This window comes from Pituophis catenifer, unplaced genomic scaffold, assembly GCF_029215685.1.
Source record: "Pituophis catenifer annectens isolate HBS135680 unplaced genomic scaffold, rPitCat1.0.hap2 SCAF_18, whole genome shotgun sequence".
Classification (NCBI taxonomy): Eukaryota; Metazoa; Chordata; class Lepidosauria; order Squamata; family Colubridae; genus Pituophis; species Pituophis catenifer.
Window position 1 is genome coordinate 3,779,479 of NW_027256898.1, and position 14,255 is coordinate 3,793,733.

Consider the following 14,255-nt stretch of genomic DNA (forward strand, 5'->3'; position numbering starts at 1 on the left):
AAAGAAAGAAGAAAGAAAGAAAGAAAGAAAAGAAAAGAAAGAAAGAAAGAAAGAAAGAATAAATAATCATATCTGCCACGTCTTCCTGCTTCTTCTTTGCGAGGAGCAGATGTCGTCGACTGGCTTTACACCCACGTGGTAGATTTCAAAGACCGCCGAGAAGCTCGGAAATATGCCCAGCAGCATGCTGAAGCATGGCTACCTCAGGCACACTGTGAATAAGATTTACTTTCTCGGTAGCAGTGCTATTATGTGTTTGGAGATCTTTGTGGCAGTAAGTGGCCTCCGTGGCACGTCTCCTTTGGATAAGCTGCTCTTTTAGGTAGTTTCCCCTTTGCTTACTTAGGCTGGTTTTTGGTCTGTTTGTATTTATGCACGTGGTCTCCGCATACAGAACTAGAAAAGGGGAACTTGACCTCGAAATTAAACCAAGCCCTTAAACTACCAACTTCCCATAAGTCTCTCTATTTGTAAAAATTTAAATCATTGCCTCTTTCCCATTCTTGCTTCAGTAGAGGACAGCAGCTAGCTGACCTTGAGTAATCGTGAAAAAAGCTGGTTTGCTCTGGGATAGGAGACCACCAGGAAATCCCAAGAATGTAGATTGGGATTTTTTTAAAAAAAGCGTTTCCAAAAGAGAGTGGCAAGCTGCTTCCCGTAACACCTCCCAAGAGTCAAACTTGCCGACTTACAGATAATAGCATTTCTATTGAAAAAGGCTGCTTTCATTGAGAGCCAGTTTGGTCTAGTGGTTAAGGCACCTTGTAGAAACCAGGAGACACTGAGTTCTAGTCCGGCTTTAGGCATGAAAGCCAGCTGGGCAACTTTGGGCCAGTCCTTCTCTTTCGGCCCAACCCAACTCGCGCAGTGTTGTTATTGTGTGAGAAAACAGGAGGAGGAAGAATATTAGGTACGTTTGCCACCTTATTTATAAAAATAATAAAATAATAAGGGGTGGGGTTTAAAAAAATCTAAAAAATTAAATTTTGTATGATCCAGTTTGGTGGCTTAAGAGAGATCCAAGATGCTGAAGGAAAAACTGATGGTTCTCAGGCAGGAGTGCACTTGAGCTCTCTGCTTATTGAGCTGTTCTCTCTCTCTCTCTCTCCTCTCTCTCTCTCTCTCTCTCTCTCTCTCTCTCTCTCTCCCTCTCTTTCTCTCCCTCCCTCCCTCCCTCCCCTCCCTCCCTCCCTCCCCCCTTTCTCCTCCAGATATGGCTTGCAATGAACCTCAACAACGGTTCCAGCGGGGCTTCTGATCAAGACACCCTGGGCCCCCTCCCACACCCCTCCACGCCTTGGCCGCTGGGGGCAGGTTATCCTTACCAGTATCCCCTTGCCCCTCCGTGTTTCCCGCCAGCCTACCAGGACCCTGGCTTCAGTTACGGCAGCGGGCAGCGCGGGAAGCCAGCACAGCGAAGGTAGGCCCTCTCGGATGCCAGCTTTTTCTGCCTTCCTGCTCCCCTGGCTGTTCCGCATTATTCCTTCCTCCCCCGGCCCCCACCTGCGCTCTCTTTGCCTGTCCCCTTCTCACGGACCCTTGCGTCCATCTTGCATGGAGTTCCGAGTTTACCGCCATCGGGTAGGGGAACAATGTTCAGCTGAGCTGCCTGCGTGGATTCACACAGGTTCCTTAACCTGTTAGGTTAACCTGTTAACCTGGTTAGGGGAAAAGTTTAGCAGCTGCAAACTGTGCTGACACACCTAGCTTGGTTTCGTTCAGCCGGCAAGTTTCAAAGGATGAGCATTGTTCCCAAAAACAGCAACAACACCTGTTCTGCATTCAGAACTCAATTCTGAACTCAGCGCTGGTTCTTGCAGAGCTCCCAGTTTGCCAGCACAAAGGATAGGTGGTCCTTGACTTACGACAGTTCATTCAGTGACCGCTCAGATGGCACTGAAAAAAAGCGATTTATGACTTACGACCATTACGGCATCCCCACGATCACGTGATTGAAAATTCAGACACTTGGGCAACGGGACTCACATTTATGATGGTCGCAGTTTCCCTCCGGGGTCACGTGACCTTCTGACAAGCAAAATCAAGGGGGAAGGCAGGTTCATTTAACAATCATGTTACTTAAACAACTGCACGTGGTTCAATTAACGACTATGGCAAGAGAGGTGGTAAAATGGGGGCGAAACTCACTTAAGAAACATCTCGCTTAAGAACAGGAATTTTGGGCTCAGTTGTGGTTGTAAGTCGAGGAGTACTTTGTACGTGGCTGCCTTATGAGTGTATTTGTGACAAGAGGGCCCCAGAGTCTTTTCAAATGGCTCTTCTGGCTGACATGTGTTGTTGTTTTAAGTGTTGCTGCTGTGACATTCCTCTCAGATTGCTTTCGGTAATTGCTCTCTCCTTGTTTTATCCCGAGCAAGCCTTAGATTGAAGGATTCATAAAGGATTGGTAAGCATATTTTTCCTCCCTTTCCGAAGCTCATTTTCAGTCCATGCAGATTCTCATCTCTTTTCTTTCTCTCCCTCCTCTGGAATTTTGAACTTGTTTCTCCCCACTTCCTCATCTAAGTCCTTTAATTAAAAAAAAAAAAAACTGTATTTAAAAAGCACCCTGTGCCTTGGCCTTACTGCTTGCAGAATTCCCCGGAGAGGCAGAAACCAATCGCGGTTGCCGCTAGAGCAGTAGTAGGATTCAGCCGGTTCGTATTGGTTTGGATGAACCGGTAGTGGCAACCTGCGTGTGGGCCCCTGGATCCTCTGTCGCTGTGGTTTTTGATGCCGCACGCATGGGTGGACGGCGCGTGCGAGCGAATTGCTATGTTGTCCGACGTCTCACGTATGTGTGGATATTGCACATGAGCGAATTGGAACGGGAGTCCCTATGCGGCCCATTTTGGATGGAGGAGAGTGCAGGGTGCACGCGGAGGCTCAAGGGCGAAAAACGGGCCTATCGGAAGTTCGGGAATTCCAGAAATGGGCCTGTTTCTGGCCTCCAGACAGCTTCCGGAGCCTGGGGAGGCCATTTTCGCCCTCCTGGAAGCTCAAGAAAAGCCTCTGGAGCCCAGGGAGGGCAAAAATGCCCCTTCCTGCCGTGCTGCAGGAGGCTGACTAGGCAACACCCATCATGGCCACGCCCACCCAGCAACCGGGCAGAGAACCCCTTGCTAAAAAATTTTTAAGCCCATCCCTGGTTACAGGGTCTCCTCTGTAAATCTAATCTCCTCCAAATCTGGGATTTTGGAGCCCAGGGACTTCATATTTGCACAGGACCTTATCCCGACATTCAGTTTCCAGTGTCTCTCTTCTTCCTGCTGACATGATTTGCTTTGCTTCATTCCCTTCAAACCAAACATTCGAAATCATGCTCCCGCTTTGCTTCGCTTGAGCATCTCCGCATGTTTCCGCATCCCATCTTCATCCGCCTTCATCCCGCGGCCTCTGCTTCATCGCTCCCAAGGATTTTTCCGCGGTTCCCATTGTCTGACGGGCGAGCAAATACCAAAACACCTTCTTTTTCTCCCGGGCCTAAACCAGTTCCTTCTCCTTCTCCTTGTTCACCTCCTCCCTTTTCCAGGAAGCAAAAGTAGCGGCTCTAACCGAAGCAACAGCGAGAACAGCCGGCGTCGGGAGAAGGACCGCAAGTCAGCAGGCGGCGGCAGCAGCAGCGGGTCGGACCCAGCCACCTGGAGCAGGGGTGGGGGGAGCGTCCTGCGGCACGAGCGGCCCCCTAGCCAGCTTAGCCACCGCAGCCACGTGTCGGCCACCCTCAGCGAGAGAAGTCCTCGCAGTCACCATTCTTACGGCCCGCCAGGCGGGTTGCCTTCTCTGGGGAATTTCCCAAAGCTGGGAAGCAAAATCTACGCCTGTTAGCGGGCCTCCCGGAGGACCCCCCGTGCGGGAACTTAGCTCCATCCCTCCCGAACTGACCGGGAGCCGCCAGTCCTTCCAGAAAGCCATGGGCAACCCGTGCGAATTCTTTGTGGACATCATGTGAACAGAAGTGCCTTCTTAAGAGAGTCCGTGCAGAAGGGTTCCTGGTCTGTCAGCAGACTGGCCCGGGACTTTTTATTTTTCCTTTCAAAGCAACGGGGAAAGAGAGCGACCCCCTCCCACACACACCCTTCCCACTCACCTTGCCCCCCTCCCTTGACAATCTTTTGCATGTCACACCCTTCTGACGCTCGATTGTGTTTTGCCAGCAAAAACGGGGAAGAGCGATTCCAGGATGTTAAATCTGCCAATCGGGCATATTTTGTCTCCCACCCACCCCCTTTTTTCCCTCCCCCTTCCCTTCCCTTCCGTTTTTCTGAATGTGATTGATAGATGTTCTCTCTTAGATATCTCTTAAATGAGCTTTTGTTATGCGTGGCACTTTTTCTCAGTGCAATTTTACTGTGTTCTCCTTGGCTTAACTAAGGGATCGTATTTTATATAATAGTTTGAAACGAAACGAAACGAAAGCAACATTGGCAATTCTCCGGTCCTGCGTATTTTGCACCTTTAAATATATATATATATATATATATATATAGGGGGAAATAAAAACTTAACAATAAGAAGGATTTGCTTTGATAAAGACAACACAACTGGGGCGTGGGTGACATTGGGTGCATCTGGGTTCATTGTTTTTCGAACTCCGTTGCAACGATGGGTGAAGATCTCTCTGTAGGTGTGTTTCCTCCTTCCTTTGGGCTATTGTTCATACCTGCTGAGCCTTTCCCCTTAAGAAGGGAAAGACCATTTTGTGAAAAACTCGACGGGTTAAATTTTCTCCTCCGAAACCATGAACTTTTGGGTTGCCTATTTTACACCTTGAAAGAAGCTTCTGGTGGTTGTAAGGGCTTCAGCAGGCACTCCAGCAGGCAATTATTGCCGAGTGGTGTTCCATCCATCCCTCTCCTTGCTCCAGACAGAGAGAGCATTGCTGCCTTTGTTGGTCACACACCCTAAATTGTGTCTTGCCACTCTCTCTCTTTTCGCCACAATTTTGCCTTCCTTTTTGAGACTGGACCAAGCCTTCCTACGGCGTAATTAAAACTCCCCTTTGGTTAGAGGATTTTAAGAAGAGATTGGGCAACCATTTGTCTGAAATGTTATAGGGCCGTGATGGCGAATGGTGATGGTGGCATGCAGAACCATATCGGTGGGCATGTGAGCTCAGCTCCGGTGCGCTGATTTTCAGGCCTTCTGGGCCCACCAGTCGGCAAACGGGCCATTTCCAGCCTCCAGGGGGGTGGGGAAGGCCGTTTTCGTCCTCCCCAGGCTCCTAGAAAGGCTCTGGAATTGTATTGTCGTTCCGCGTGGCTGGTATATCTTGCTGGCCAGCACGATCCAATATATATCATGCAGAGAAGCTAGTCCTCATGGATTCACTGAAGCAAGCATGTTTCAGCTTATTGATTCACGGTTTGGAAAAGATGCAATTTACCCCTTTAAAATCTCTGACACATTCTCCTTTTCTCCATAGGGAGATCCCTAACTCCCCAAAGTTTTACACCTGGCTATGATGGGATAAGCCAGCCATAGTTTTGTGGACGTGGCCTCCTATCTGCCTTCCCATTCATCCTTCCTGTTGCCAAATAGCGAGCCTGTTTTGGGCCCGGAGAAAATATTGAAATTGGATGTTTTGAGTTAGCTGCTTCTTCCCCTTTAAAGTTGCATTTTACTGGACAGTAAGGAATAAAGTCAAAGGAACATTCTAATCAGGGATTAGAATGATGCATACAGAATTTTATGTACAGTAGAGGAGAAAAAAAAACTGAAGTAAATGAAATTAAAGGCAGGTAATGAAATCCCTGCCCACCAACTCTCTAAAATACCTTAACATTGGGTCATACCCAAGATTGTGTTCTCGATGATGTGTGAATGGCCCACTCCCCTTATTTCTAATATCATCTTCCTTTTTTTCTGAATTTTGGGGAGGGCTTCTTTGTAGATATTGTATGAAAAACTCCAGTTGTCTGTATAGTTAATATATAGCTGCTTATGTGTAAATGCTATTTTAAACTCTGAAAGAAGCTTTTACTTTTATGTGACAAATGCACTTTCGTGATTTTTCTTCATTGGTGGTGGCAGCATTTTATTCCGAGATATTATATATATATATTTCTGTTGTCTCTGTCTTTTATTGGCTTGTTCCGTGATCGGCATGCAACTCCTACACACCCACCCTCGGGATAGAGCAGATGCGATGTGCATTTCAACTTTCGCCGTGTTTCAGAAATATTAGAACGGAATGGATCAGTACTCAAAGTGTCCATATAGCAATAGCACTTAGACTTCTATACCACTTCACAGTGCTTGACAGCCCTTTCTAAGCGGTTTACAGAGTCAGCCTCTTGCCCCCAACAATCCGGGTCCTCATTTTACCCACCTTGGAAGGACGGAAGGCTGAGTCAACCTTGAGCCTGGTGAGATTCGAACTGCCAAATTGCAGGCAGCCGGCAGGCAGCAGAAGTAGCCTGCAGTACTGCGCTCTAACCACTGCGCCACCGTGGCTCATACATCAACATACAGATATATCACAAGGCCGTAGAGCAGGGGTGTGCAACCTCGGTGAGACTTTTAAGACTTGTGGACTTCAATTCCCAGAATTCCCCAGCTAAGCATGGGAGTTGAGCCTGGCTAGGTGGCTCAGTGGCTACGACGCTGAGCTTGTCGATCAGAAAAGTCGGCAGTTCGAATCCCTAGTAGAGGTCTCCTGTGTGAGTAGCGGGTTGGACTAGATGACCTCCAAGACCCCTTCCAACTCTGTTACTGTTGTTATTATTATTATTGCAGCCCACAAATCTTAAAAGTCACTGAGGTTGGACACCCCTGATTTAGAGCAAAGTGCAGCACTGCAGAAAGTCCATTATAAGTCCATTTCAAGACAGCGTAGCTGAAGTGACAGCCGGCTAGCCAAGACTTTGGTCAGCCTTGGTGTGTGTAGTTAGATGGACAAACCACCACAAAACCCCACATCTATAGACAAGACTGGGAAATTGGGCAGAAAAACCCACCCACTTTCATATACTTGCCAGGAAAACTGCCATGGATAGTCCTTCTTCATGCTTGGAATCCATTCTCAAAGGCGTCCTTGCTTGTTAGCTATCTTTGCGTCATTGACTTTGCTGAAGATAAAACCCCGTGTCTGTCAAGGCGGAGGGAGATGTCTGCTGTCTAGCTAAGAGTTACTCCCAGTCGCTTGCAACTCCGCCTTTGTCGAAATGTTTTGAACACCTCAGGTTATAATTCTAGGACTCCCTAGCTTTACATTTGGAATAAGTCTTTGGAATTTTCCTCCGTCCCTCTGGCCTCAGGACATACAGGCGCAGAGCTGCCAGAAGGCAAGAACAGTTAAAACAAAAGGGACGACTCGGGAGGAAGGCCTGGAGATGATTGGCCCCTCCCATAAGGCTTAAAAGAGGAGCAAAGGCACGTGGGCCCTTTGCAGGAAAGCAACGTTGTTATTTCTGTTCCCAGTTGGCATCTCTGTTTGATTCTGGACTCCGTGTAGCTTTGCCAAGTAGGTCTTTGGCAGCATGTCAAGGGAGATAAAAGTTGGTGATTTCTCCCGAAGGACTTTTTGCAACTAATTGGGACTCAGCTGTGAACGAACGTAATTCACAGCTGTTGCAATAAAAGGTTTTTGGGACTAGTGTGTTTTAATGACTCAGGAAACCTAGGTCACAACATCTATGTCCACGTGAGAAGGGCCTTTTCCCCCCCCCTCCCCCCTAATTTGTTTCCTGCCATCTTCCAGCTGCTGGAACTGCAGAAAAAGAACACATCTGTTTCGAGCTGCAGTAGAGATGTTTATTTCAGGCCGAGCAACGCAAGCGGTAAAGGACAAGAGTCATTGCAGAATACATCCAGGCTCTAGGGGGGCAACCTCCTTCTAAGGCACCCCGAAACAAAGCACTTATCATTTCAACAGACCGGAGGTAGAAAATATAAAAAATATACCTTAAATTACATCGGTACCAAGAAAGAAATACGACAGGGAATCTTCCCAAAACACTGTGACAAAAATAATAATAATACACACACAGAAACAAACGTCGTTGGATTGTCTTCGTATCAGAGGTAACAGCGACAGCCGCCTTTAATCGGTGCTGAATTTAGTGTTTTGCAATGGTGTGGAAGAGGCAGGATCCTCCTTCCCCCCTCCTCCCATTACTTCCCTTTGAAATAAAAATAATAATCAGCAGGCAGAGATTCAGGCTGTAATCGGGAAGGGAAGAAGGGCTGCTCGGAGTCGGCTGAAACCAATCGCTCTAGTTGTTAGGAGTGAGTCCAAGCTCACTTTCATAACCGAATGAAGCAACAGCATGAAGTAAGAGCAGGACGGTTGCAAATGAAGGAATACCGGCTTTTAAATACTGCCCTGGCTTTAAAAGGAATACGTGTGCGGGTTCCTTCAAGGCAGGAGGTGTAGCTTAGCAAGTTGGTGCCCCAGCCTCCTCCTCCTTGATGTGCTAGCTGCCTAAAGTTGCAAGGATTGACATTTAAAGTATGGAGATGGGTTACCAGATCTATAAGGAAATGAAAAATTTTCAAGTCTTGTTTTATTTTCTTTTTTTTTTTTTGGCCCATAACACAAAAAAGTCTTGGTCTTTTTTCGTCTCTTGGCATAGCCGGCTGCACTGCTTGATCGGCACGATTTTTTTAAAATTATTTTTTGGGGTGCGCGTTCGGAACAAAGCATGCCCAATAATTCAGCTGTCAAGGAAAGAAGTGAATCCCTGGAAGATTGTCTTGATTGTCTCGTACGGTTGAGGCCTCTTTCAGAACCAAGCCAGTGCCCTTGCGTAGGAGGCTGCGAAAGTGTAGCCCTAAAATACTCTTAAGTGCACTGCCAAGGTAGAGGGAGAAAGGTTAGAGATGTGTGAAGAAGCGTTAGGAGACGACAAGAAAAGAACGAGGAGGAGGAGGAGGATGAAAGGCGTTGCCGATGTACATTGTCGGTGTGCCAATCAATGGATTGTCTTAATTGCTATTATTATTTTTTTCTTCCCGCTCCAAAGATGGCATGCTTTTGCTCAGCGATGATGCAACTGCTAAGGAACCAGGGCATGGATAATCCCAGGATCCTTTTTCCAACCTTATCCTTGACAAAGAGTCGTAAGAGCTCTTAACTAAGCTTCCAACCTTAAAGAGAGATTGTTCACGGGGCTTTCGGGCACTGCCTTCTCCTCCTCCTCCTGTAGATTTGGCAAGAGGATCAGCAATGAGAGTTCTTTCTCAAGCACGCTTCTGTTCTTTAAAACTGCTTTCAGGAGTGGCCTTTCAGGCGTTGAACTCCTAGCATCCTTTCCATCACTAGGGATGCGCAGATAAGGCTCAGAATTAGGGTTCCTTTGGCCCAGGCCTGCCCTAAGTGGTCTCAGGTGATCCAAAGCATCCATATTTCCCCAGCTCTCTAACTGTTAGCTAGATACAAGCCCTCGTCAAAGGCACTGCATTTCTTTGGGCCGGAAACCCCCATCGCATGCTTTGATTGTGGATGGGAGGGGTGGGCTCAACCGAACCCAGGCGAGGCGAGTGGTTCAGCTCACGTGTCTCCTTCACACCTAAGTAATATTCTCCCGCTCTGTTTCCACCTATGCTTAAAACCCTTTCCCAGGTTAATTGGATGGGGATAATAAAGCTTGCACTTTCATGGGACTCCATGCCCCGGCGTTGGTTGGTTGATTGATTGATTGATTGACAAGAGCAGAAAGGAAAACCTTGCCACGGTTCCAAGTTGTTTCTCATCCTGGAAAGGAGTTGGCTGTAGTGGTTGGGCTGCGGGAGGAAGCCAGGAAAGAAAAGGAAGGAAGGAAGGAAGGAAGGAAGGAAGGAAGGAAGAAGAAAGAAAGAAAGAAAGAAAGAAAGAAAGAAAGAAAGAAAGAAAGAAAGAAAGAAAGAAAGAAAGAAAGAAAGAGAAAGAAAGAAAGAAAGAAAGAAAGAAAGAAAGAAAGAAAGAAAGAAAGAGGAAAATAATCATATTTGCCATGTCTTCCTGCTTCTTCTTTGAAGGAGCAGATGTCATCGACTGGCTTTACACCCACGTGGAAGATTTCCAAGACCGCCGAGAAGCCCGGAAATACAGCAGAGAAAGAAAGAAAAAGAAAGAAAGAAAAGAGAAAGAAAGGAAGAGAAAGAAAGAAAGATGAAAAAGAAAGAAAGAAAAAGAAAAAGAAAGAAAAAGAAAGATAGATAGATCAGGGACTGGATGCATTTCTGGATCAAAGCTTTTGGAAGGAGGAAAGGGGGCAAGAAGAGAGCTTTCTGATTGGGGGAACAGCATAAAGGCTTTTTTATCTTCAGTGCCAGAAACCCAAACCAGAGAAATGGCTTGAAGACCTCGGAGCTTTCCAAGAAGAAACCTGATTGATAAGAGCAGGAGATGATTTTCGAGGAGATCTGGGGGGGCGGGGGGGGGGGAGCTTCAGCAGCAGGAAGAGCTGCCGCTCTGGGATCAGCACCGGTCCCCCCCTCAGGGGAGGTCGAGGAGTTTGTGCTCTGCATAGAGGTTTTCCGTGATCTCGTAGACGTTGCTGATGTAGGGCAGAGCCTCCCCCAGCATCTCAATGGCCTCTTCGGTGGTGCCCACTCTCATGTTTTCCAGGAAGGCGTCTCGGGTGGGCAAGGCGTAGAAGGCCATGGTGGCTGCCTTGCGGACGATCCAAGGGTGATAGTTGGCCAGGGAAGCGTTGTAGGAATCTGTGCACAACGCTGACGTCTTGGAACTCGGGCTGCTAGTCCTCAGGCCCTCCAAAAACAGGTGCAGCCAGCGCAGGGCCCGGTGGAGGCGAAGGATAGTCCGGCAGCCTGAGGCAGGGTAGCTGCCAGGCTCCCTCAGATCCACCAGCCCGTTGGCCAGCTCATACTTCACCATGGCTTGGAGGGTGAGGTAGTCCTCCTGCTGCTCGCTGCTGCGGAAGTTCTCCATGATCTGGATTTTGGTCACCGCGTCTTTGGAGATGAAGGAGAAGATCGGCCCCATTGTGTTCAGAAACCTCCATGGAGAAAGAGAAACAAAAAGCAAAGACGTTGTCATGATAAAGTAACGGGAACGGATGCCCCCTTCCAGATTTTGTCAACCCCTACTGGACATAGACGGTGGTTAAGTGCAGTATTGCAGCAAACTCTGCCCACCCGCCTGCAGTTCGATCCTGACAGAGCTCAAAAGTTGACTCAAGGCTCCGATCTTTCCCAGGTGGGTAAAATGAGGAGCCAGATACAGAATAAATAGATGCAGATACAGAATAACGGAATTGGAAGTCTTCTAGTCCCAATGTCCTGCTCAGGCAGGAGATCCTTAGACCATTTCCAGATTGTTGGGGAGGGGGGGAGTGCTATATGCAAATAATGCCTGCATTGTAAACCGCCCAGAGAGTGCTGAAAAGTGCTATGGGGTTGGGGGGTTACTATTGCTATTGTCTGGGCTAGTGGGAATTGGGGGGGGGTCCAAGAAATTTGGGCAGCCACAGGACCAGGGTCTCCGAGCCCACCAAACGTTTCCTCTGTCTGCATGGGGAGGAGACACTGAACGCAATCAAATCTCCAGAAACTAATTAGGGTTGGAAAGGTTGTTGGGGTTTTTTTTTGGTGTAATTTACGTCCTTTATATAATTGCATCAATTGTCCAGGCAGTTTTGGAAACGGGGGTGGGGTCTGAAGTAAAAAGTTGTCAGAGAAGCCTCAAGGTTTGACTGCACAGGACATGACGGCTAGAATGATCTGTCACTAACTTTAATTTTTTTTTTTTTTAATTTGATTTATATGCCGCCCTTCTCCGGAGACTCAGGGCGGCTTACAATGCGTTAAGCAATAGCCTTCATACTTTTGTATATTTTATACAAAGTCAGCTTATTGCCCCCACAAACCGGGTCCTCATTTTACCCACCTTAGAAAGGATGGAAGGCTGAGTCAACCTTGAGCCTGGCGAGATTCGAACCTGCAGTAATTGCAGGCAGCTGGTCTTAATAACAGGGTGCTTTAGACCACTGTACTACCAAGGCTCTTTCTTTAGTTTACATGTTTAGTTAGTTTAAATGCCATCTTCAGTGTACCTTGTAACTATAAAACACAAACACACATCCTTCACATTCTATACCCGTGATGGCGAACCTATGGCACGCGTGCCACGGGTGGCACACATAGCCATATCAGTGGGCACGCCAGCTCAGCTCTGGCGCGCATGTGTGCACCAGCCAGCTGATTTTCAGGCCTTCTGGGTCCACCAGAAGTAGGGAAACAGGCTGTTTCCTGCCTCCGGAGGGCCTGGGGGGTGTGTGTGGGGAAGGCTGTTTTTGTCCTCCCCAGACGCATAGAGAGGATCTGGAGCCAGGTGAGAAAGAAAAACGGGCCTACTGGGCCATCGCATGCCAGGAGCGGTGGGGGGGGGGTGCGCACGCATGCGCAGGGCGGGGCACATAGAATTATGGGTGTGGCCACACGCGCGTGTGAACCTCCCCCGTTCCCCCCACTCCTGGCATGCGATGGCAAAAAATTAGCCATCACTGTTCTATACAATTGAATTGAAACCCCCTGATATTGCATTAATATTGCACTATTGAATTCAATATAGTTACTGCCCTGGAATAGAAGCTGTTTTTCAGCCTATTTGTCTTTGTTTTTATGATCCTGTACTGGCTTCCAGATGGTAATAGTTCAAAAAAAAGGATGAGATGGATCTTTAAGAACGTTTTGAAGTTTCTTAAGGCAGCGGGAGCTAACAAGCTCTTCCAAAGAGGGGAGAGGGCAACCCATGATCCTCTGGGCAATGATGTTAACCCTCTGGGGCGCCATCCTATCTGCCACTGTGAAATTGGCAAACCAGACATGGGTGGTAAGTAAGTTAAAGTAAGTAAAGTTAAAGTAAAGTAAGTAAGTTAAAATACTCTCTATGGTGCAACGGTAGAAGGTCACCAGCAGTTTTTCATTCAGTTGTTGTTTCCTGAGAAGTCTCAGGTAGTAAAATCTCTGCTGGGCCCTTTTGACCAGGGCTGCAATGTGAGCTCTCCAGGTCAGGTCCTCTTTTTATGATAACACCCAGAAACTTAAAACTGGCCACTTGCTCCACTCGGTCTCCGTCGATAAGCAAGGGCTGGGTGTCTGATCTATTCCTTCTATAGTCCACTATAAGCTCCCTTGGTCTTATTGGTGTTAAGGACCAAATTATTGTCTCCACACCACGAAAGCAACCATTCCAGCTCGTCTCGATAGGCAGACTCATCTCCGCCCCCTGTCCCCCCCCCCGCCCCGAGATGAGTCCCACCACTCTCCCATCCCCTTTTAAAACGGAAGATTACAGAATCCAAAGCTGAGGTTCGAACCCATTTTTAATTGGGTCAGCAGTGGTTTTTGTTCACCTGGTTTTTGTTTCCTTCTGGCTAATTCAACTACGGGTTTCCTCGAATGACATTTTTTTCCCTCCCAGGGTGTATTTAGCCTATAATACAGAAAACAGCTTCATTCTCTGCCAAAAAATCCAACACAGTCCTAGGCTGCATCAAAAGAGGGATAGAATCAAGATCACGTGAAGTGTTGATACCACTTTATAAGGCCTTGGTAAGGCCACGCTTGGAATCCGGCATCCAATTTTGGTCGCCACGATGTAAAAAACATGTGGAGAGACTGGAAAGAATGCAGAGAAGAGCAATCAAGATGATTAGGGGACTGGAGGCTAAAACATACGAAGAACAATTGCTGGAACTGGGTATGTCTAGTTTAATGAAAAGAAGGATTAGAGGAGACATGATAGCAGTCTTCCAATATTTGAGGAGCTGTCACAAAGAAGAGGGAGTCAAGCTATTCCCCAAAGCACCAAAAAGCAGGACAAGAAGCAATAGATGGAAACTAATCAAGGAGAGAAGCAACCTAGAACTAAGGAGAAATTTCCTGACAGTTGGAACAATTAACCCGTGGAACAACTTGCCACCAGAAGTTGTAAATGCTCCAACTCTGGAAGTTTTTAAGAAGAGGTTGGCTAACCATTTGTCTGAAGTGGTGTAGGGTTTCCTGCCTAAGCAGGGGGTTGGACTAAAAGACCTCCAAGGTCCCTTCCAACTCTTGTTATTCTATTCTCTTTGCCGGTTTCTCTAAATGTATTCTAATCCCACATTTTTGGTTTTTCTAACCCAGCTTCAGATTCTGAGCCCGGGACTTGTCAAAGCACAGGGGACGATGAAGCTACTTACCTGACTAATCCTTTCCAGCCCGCTAAATAGGGGTCCATGAGGATTTCTTCCTTGCCGTTCAGACAGCTCTGGAACATGACCAGTACCGCTTTCAAGCCGTGAACGTCCTCGCCGTCAGCCATGGTG

The 14,255-nt window shown here is 47.5% G+C and overlaps 2 protein-coding genes across 2 annotated transcripts in view; one reads left to right on the forward strand and one right to left on the reverse strand.

The window, feature by feature from the left end:
* The window catches only part of DVL1 (dishevelled segment polarity protein 1), a 52,167-nt gene extending 46,095 nt beyond the window's left edge, over positions 1–6,072 (forward strand). The window contains 8 exon segments of the mRNA XM_070956284.1: positions 92–177; positions 179–238; positions 241–274; positions 1,212–1,219; positions 1,221–1,391; positions 1,393–1,420; positions 3,533–3,822; positions 3,824–6,072. Of these exon segments, the coding sequence (XP_070812385.1) occupies positions 92–177; positions 179–238; positions 241–274; positions 1,212–1,219; positions 1,221–1,391; positions 1,393–1,420; positions 3,533–3,822; positions 3,824–3,952 (806 nt within the window). The 3' untranslated portion in view covers positions 3,953–6,072.
* Positions 6,073–10,420: 4,348 nt separating this feature from the next.
* On the reverse strand, positions 10,421–14,251 carry CPTP (ceramide-1-phosphate transfer protein). Its single transcript, XM_070956120.1, has 2 exons — positions 14,130–14,251; positions 10,421–10,943 (listed from the first exon to the last, which is right to left on the reverse strand). The coding sequence occupies exons 1-2, from the start codon at positions 14,249–14,251 to the stop codon at positions 10,421–10,423; spliced, it is 645 nt and encodes a 214-aa protein (XP_070812221.1).
* Positions 14,252–14,255: the final 4 nt, after the last annotated feature.